At 43.1% G+C, this 7,078-nt stretch overlaps 1 protein-coding gene across 1 annotated transcript; it reads left to right on the top strand. All coding sequences in view use genetic code 11, as the record gives it.

Moving 5' to 3' along the window:
• Window positions 1-482: 482 nt before the first annotated feature.
• Window positions 483-1,001, top strand: EGR_04254 (Pyruvate kinase isozyme R; the record flags this gene model as incomplete). The annotated part of the gene is made up of 2 exons (XM_024493503.1): window positions 483-531; window positions 778-1,001. The coding sequence occupies 2 exons, from the start codon at window positions 483-485 to the stop codon at window positions 999-1,001; spliced, it is 273 nt and encodes a 90-aa protein (XP_024352011.1).
• Between the last annotated feature and the right edge of the window lie 6,077 nt (window positions 1,002-7,078).

Here is a 7,078-nt window from a genome sequence, read left to right as displayed (position 1 = left end):
GGTGAGCAATTGTGTTAGAGGTGGAATGCACAGTGGACTGGAGAGGGTATAATCAGTGCGGACTCACTGAATGTTAGTTGGCTTCTGTATGGTCTAAACGCACTGTGCCAGTAAGGCGATGCCTTTTTGAATCATCCCTGGAGCAGTGCAAACTCTGTCCAAATCGCTAGAGATGGTCATTATTTGGCGTTACATTCTGAAAGGAAAATTTCCACTTTACAAGTTTGGAAAACCTCTTTCCTCTCCTACCATTTGGCTTCTATGAACAAGGGAGGTCCTGTAGAAGTCTCCGAGCTCTGGCATTTCCATTGACTGGGCTAATCAGCTATCTCGTACCTGAGTCAATGAATCTGCGTTCTTTACACCTTGCACAAGAAATGTTGATTCTCGTGGCGCTTTTTGTTAATGAATAATCCAATTTAATAAGCATGTCTGGTGATGTTCTCTCAATTCTGGAATCATGGCATGGTGCTTAGTGCAGAATGGTTGAAGCTTGGCACACGCTCACCACTAGCATCGGGAATTCGTCAGGTTATGTTAATTAGTTTCAACTCGTCTTGGAGGAGTGAATACAAATGGGTAAGAAGTACTTCCAGCTACAAGAATTTTACCGTCATTCCATCATCAGCCATCGACGAGTTCTCTCAGACAACTGGAAGTGAACAAAGGGTTATGTCAATGAGGTCACTCAAGGCCTTCGCATGGAACGAGGGCACTGTTAAAATGGAATTGTGGTGTACGATGATCCTACTTGTATGTGTGCTTGTTTGTCTGCAGAGCCACGAACGGAACTGTGGGCAGAGGACATGGACCGTCGCATCAGCTGTGCCATTGACTACGGCCGCAAACGTCGCTTCCTTAACGACGGCGACAATGTTGTAGTGGTAACGGGTTGGAAGGCCGGATCAGGCGCCACCAACTCTCTGCGTATCATTCAACTTGGCACTCCCGCGGAGACCCACGTTCTCACCGTGTCAGACCTCAGGGGTTTCAATGACTAGACTTTAGTGTAGGTGAGACCGAAAGTAGCTTCTGGATTTCTATAATGTCATCAAACTGACTATTTATGTTCCCCCTTCTACTTTGTTGCCAATGCTGCTATCGATTCGAGCCCTTCCTCCTCCCATGTCTCGTCTACATCCCCTTTTCCTTTCCCTCTCTCGCCCATGACTCCTTTCTAATTGATTAAAAAGCACCAGTAGTGGCGGTCATTCATTACTCTTAGTTTTGCCTTTTTCCTGCCTGGTTGTGGTTTAGATGTACGAGTTATGTCCCTGTTATCCATGTCAAGTAATAGTAATATGGGTGATCGAATTGCGACTTGATAAACCTTCTTTTCAGTCTTTGAATTTTATGGGTTGGTACATGTCACAATGGATAGCTATACAAGGTCCTCTGCTAGCATGGTTACATGTCTTTGTAGCCTTATATGAATATATCAGACTGAGAATAAATGGTCATTGGAGTATTTGGTGGTACGACGGTTGGTGAAGGAGACTAGGCAGCAGCACCGAAATGTATGCTTTCATGTACCGTTTTTATTTCAATACGGATGAGATGGCATTCTTTTAAATAGGGGTTTAAGGAGTTACCTCAAGGAGCACCGCGTCTCTTATCTTTAGCATCTTTCGACGTGGAATTCATGTGAGTGCGGATAGCTGTCATTCCTGAAGGTGTTTTGTCTCTTGCATTAGCTCAGTACGTAGGAATTTGCGTGACAGGTTGGTTCATGCAAATTTCTCTTGAAAATCATCAACGATTTCACTTGCGCAAACCACAACACTCATTTCAGTAGGCTTTCAGCGACCAATGAATTTCCAGAAAAAGTTGTCAACCCTCAAGCCAATACCTAATGTGTCCAACCTTGACTCGTATCCATTCAGGCAGGTGAGAATTGGCTTGTGCATCGCAGCATTGTGAAGCCATGTATATTGTCACAACCTTAACTTTGCCTCCCAAATAAAGGTATTTCAGTCACGGGAAGGGTGGTGGATGAAACAATTCACCTTGACGACAAATGAAAACCATCTAAATGTTACTTCCAATGAATCCGAAGTGCTTTCAAGGCCACGAGTTGGGATAAAAAGGTTGGTGGGGAGGGTAAACACGAAGAGTAAGTTAGCATGCAATCTTGGCGGACAAGTGGGGAGAGGAATCAGTTGTGAGCAAACGATCGAGGTGATTGATGGGTGTGTCACATGTCCTTCCGATAATTCGCCCACGACGAACTCCTAATTTCACCGACAGTGAAACAAAATATCTGTTCGCTCCCAGCATTCTATTTTGGGTCGCTTGAGTTGGGCTGGATGGCCGTACATTTACTCAAAACTAGACTTAATGTCGAGTCCGTTTATTTTCTTTTTCCACTAGGCGATTCGGTGGCTGCAATAAGTTAAGTAATTGGCTACTGATCATATTTCGGAAGCATTTGCCTTCAAACCGGACTGATCGACCCTTTTACATGCGGAGATGTAGATACTCCAGTAAAGCCAATAGGGTTAAAGCTTTTTCTGTGGGGATTTATTTATAATAAGTACTGCAGGGAGGTGTAGTATACGTGACTTCGAAAGAGGCAACCCTGATTGGTTGTTGCTTTTCTCCCATCCCAACTGAATGCAATGCTTGTGGCCTTTTGCAGTTCCGAAAACTTCCCTGTACTGCTAGCTGGCTTCTTCGATGATGCTTTCACTTTGAATTCTGGAATTTGGATAACAGAAGAGGGAAAGTGTTCGGATGTCAAGATCTAGCTACCATCCATGTAAAATGTGTTGAGAGCTGTTTGGTGACCGAATTGGATTAACCGACTGTATGTGCCGTGCCAGCTTCCCAGACTGCGTTGATATAGGTGTAGAAGAGATTGGTGGGGCTTGCGTGTTCTTGGTCCACAGACCTTCAAAACAGGCACCTAATTCTCTGGTTAACCTTTCACTATTGCGCGTGTTGCATTCATGCTTTCCAATCCCACTCAAAAGTTTTGTGTGGATTAGCTACTGTATTTAAAGGGGGGATGTTACAATAGGTATTTGCTCACGGTTGTGACACCCCATAACACTCTCATTCACATCTGAATTATTACTACCTACTGTTTACACATCCTCAAAGCACATCACACTGGAATGCAGAGCTCAAGTTGGGTTCCTTTGATTTGAAAATCGTAAGTTTTAGCCCATAGGAAGATTTGGCAGCCAGCCAGTTTGGATGAGGAGTGATATTAGAGGTTGATGCTAGACGGTGGTGAATGCTGCACAAAGCTGGAGTGACCGCGTGTCTGGAAGTCTAGACAGCGGAGGGGTCACCGTTCAACCCACATTGCACCCGAGCGTACTCCAATATTTGGGCTCAGAAATTGCTCATCCATTCACCAACTCTCTAATAATCTTTGTGAAGGGGTTAATCCAAAAAGTGATTATTATCACTCATACACGCACACACACGCATTGCTTTTGTGAAATTTCAACCCTACCGTCAGACGCTTTATTTGACAAGGTTTAAAGTGGGAATTTTCACAATTGCTTACACTCCCCCCCCCTCCGGGAAATCCCCAGGCAAGTGGGCACCCCTGCGTGCCACAAGGGGACCATGACGGGGTAAACGCGTTACCCTTTTGTCCCAAGGTCACAGAAGCATACCTTGGTAGCGTGTTGTTACACAGCCAATGCAATAGCACTTTGACCTCAAATGAAAACAAATAACCTGAGCAGAGAGGTCAAAGTGAAATAAAACGAAAAACTAATAAACAGCACTTTAATTTTATTATTGAAATTTACCTGAGAAACTTGACCTCAAACTTAAAAACTATGTTTATTGGTATAGTTAATGTACTTACGAAGTGCAATTTATCAGCATCCAAAATTTTGAAAGATTTCAGCAATAGCACTACGCATTGGGGGCGTTTTAAGAACCCCAAAAATTGTCTGTCCACTGTAAAATAGACATTCAGATGGACTGGGAGATGTAGAAGTTAACAACTGGTGACTTTTATGGGGTCTTCCTATTTGCAGTTGCGTTGTTCCAAGATTCTTGCAAGCACTGTAGATCAATCAGGCAAATCATACCGAATTCTCCCATGAAATATTGTCTCACTGAAAGTGAAATCGTCGCATTTGCAGCATGGTTGACCAATTTTATAAGCAAAACGCTTATTCCTACCACTTTGACGTGTCAAGGTCACAAAGTGGGGAACCAACAAATAAAGTGGTTTTTAGATTTCTGCAAAGTTCACAAAAATAAATATTATTATGGCTACTACTCTTTTCCCCTATCAGGGTCATCGTGCTTTAAATTTGCATTGTACGGGATCATGACAAAATGTTGTTATTTGTGTGGATTTCCAATGCACCAGCTGACCGTTTTCCATTAGAGAAAACAATACTCTTGCCACAATAATATTGTTTTGCCTTACAAATGATCTCGGGGATTACCGGGGCTTCGTTTTATGGATCCCGATTGGCATAAATCACTTCGGAGTGTAAGTAGGAGACTATACGGTTGGAATCGTCACGTCCTTCGTGTATGCACACTTTGTCGGGTTCAAATACCGCAAACGCTCTCATTGTCCGAAATAGAAGGAAGGAAAATACCACTTAGATTTTGGACATGACAACGGTCTAGACACTAATTTAGGTGTCTAGTTCATTGTAAGCTCACTGTTTTCCAAGTTGAACATGAACCAGAGTACATGCGTACACTGTGTGGGTTTCGTAGCATAACGACTCTCAGGGTGACGCTAGGCGGTGAAATAACAAGCCAGTGGCACACGGATTGTTAAGATGAGCTGTAGAATCCAAACTTTAAAAGCCATAACACCAAGTTTACTTATTTGCTAGTTCAACGGCATGGTTGGCCTTAGGTGGATTTTTGGCCATGCACAACGTCTATACGGCTTCCAATTATCTGTGTTTCTGTGGACGAAATTTGTTTGATTTCAATGGTATATGGGGATACACAGACCAGTCACTCCTCGTAGTTTAGCCGGTTTCGCATCTCCTCTCTTCCAAAATCTCCATCTTATTTATAAAAGGAGAATAGATCTGGTTACAAACTGGTGTGCCCCATTGCAGCTTCGGAGGGGCTCTGAGGAAAGAAAGTGACGTGGTTTACTTAACTTATAGTTGTATTCGGAACACTATACATGTCTACCCACAGGAAATCTTCATGCCATTAAAGGTTTACGTGCCTTAAAAGTTTAAGCTAACATCGAAAATTATGGGGTGTACGACTACTTTTAGATGAGTAGTATGTTTAGCTGGATCAATGGGATGCAAAATGCCACGAACGCTCAGACCCTAAATATGTTGCTAGGGCAATGGTTAATGGGCTTTTTCGCTGTGACAATCATACATGACCACTGCATATGTATGCCTGGTATGCCGCGAGCCCAGGTCCTCAAATTAGTGAAGAATCATTAACTGAAAGAGAGAGATTTACTGTTAAGTCAAGCTACTGAGTAACTGTACTGCTATCCAGCCCATCCTGAGCGATTTGGAACAGACTGCTCTAGATTGACAGATACTCCACTCTGCTGCGGGCGAAATCAGGAGTTCGTCATGGGCAAATTATCGGAAGGACATGTGACACACCCATCAATCACCTCGATCGTTTGCTCACAACTGATTCCTCTCCTCACTTGTCCGCCAAGATTGCATGCTAACTTACTCTTCGTGTTTACCCTCCCCACCAACCTTTTTATCCCAACTCGTGGCCTTGAAAGCACTTCGGATTCATTGGAAGTAACATTTAGATGGTTTTCATTTGTCGTCAAGGTGAATTGTTTCATCCACCACCCTTCCCGTGACTGAAATACCTTTATTTGGGAGGCAAAGTTAAGGTTGTGACAATATACATGGCTTCACAATGCTGCGATGCACAAGCCAATTCTCACCTGCCTGAATGGATACGAGTCAAGGTTGGACACATCAGGTATTGGCTTGAGAGTTGACAACTTTTTCTGGAAATCCATTGGTCGCTGAAAGCCTACTGAAATGAGTGTTTTGGCTTGTGTAAGTGAAGCTGTAAACAAACATGGCATGCAAGTTACTTCTGAACAATTATATTGTCGCACGTTGGTTCCAGGAAGTCTAACACGGCCTTGTGTTTACCCGTGACTTTATTTCTGGTCTGATATTCACAACTCCAACGCTCATTCTGTTTTGTAATTCTTCTTTCTTTAGGTAAAACCGCTAAAAATAGTTCCATTTGCTTCTCGTAAGCTGGTTCAATGGTGGAATTAACTTTTATGAATTGATTTTCTCGGCTGAATATCACTTACATTTGGACTCCACTGCGTGTTTGTGTTATTACCACACCGAATGCTACTAGTTTTATTTAAGTAGCCGGAACGCAGTTTGTAGGGTAAAGGCCTAGCCTTGCCTCTCTGTGCACCTGTAATTATGAGACAGGCCTCTGCGTGAAACCTTCAAAATGCAATGCAGCGGAATATGCAACAATTTGTGGCTCAACTGCTGCATTCACGCTGGAATAAGTAGAGTCTGAAAGACTCAGATGCTGACCGACCATCAAGCACCCAGAAGACATGCTCTATTTGAAACTGTTATATCGAATCCTAAAAAGGTGCAATCAGCCATTGGCGCCTATATTCAATTATGTTGAGCACAGCTAATCTCCCTGGAACATAAATTGTTTCAGCTACAACTCTCATAAATTATTTAAAAATATGTCGCGTATGTGTGACACTACTGGAAAAACTTTTGACTTTGCCGAGGGTATTAAACAAAAAAGGAGGTATGAACCATCATGTCTGTCGAAACAATCTTATTTATACGCATGAAAGAGAGCTAGATGAAACAACAGCAATGGCCTTTTCCCGATCCCATGAGATGGACAAATTGCATACCAGAAATGCAAAGTACACAGACAGGCTCTTCCCTTGGCTTACGGCCAGGCTGCGGTAACCACACCACTATGATAGATGTTCAAGTGAGAAACCAATGCGAAAAATCGTCTAGAACATGCAGAATTCAACCGATGTTCAGTGAAACTCAAGTGATTATGCCCCCTCCAGTCCACTGTCGATTACCCACGGCGTTTCGGTGACCAGACCTCTAACAGAATCGCTCAC

The sequence above is a fragment of the Echinococcus granulosus genome, assembly GCF_000524195.1.
Source record: "Echinococcus granulosus chromosome Unknown EG_S00026, whole genome shotgun sequence".
NCBI lineage: Eukaryota > Metazoa > Platyhelminthes > Cestoda > Cyclophyllidea > Taeniidae > Echinococcus > Echinococcus granulosus.
This window is presented reverse-complemented; position numbering and strand designations above follow the sequence as displayed.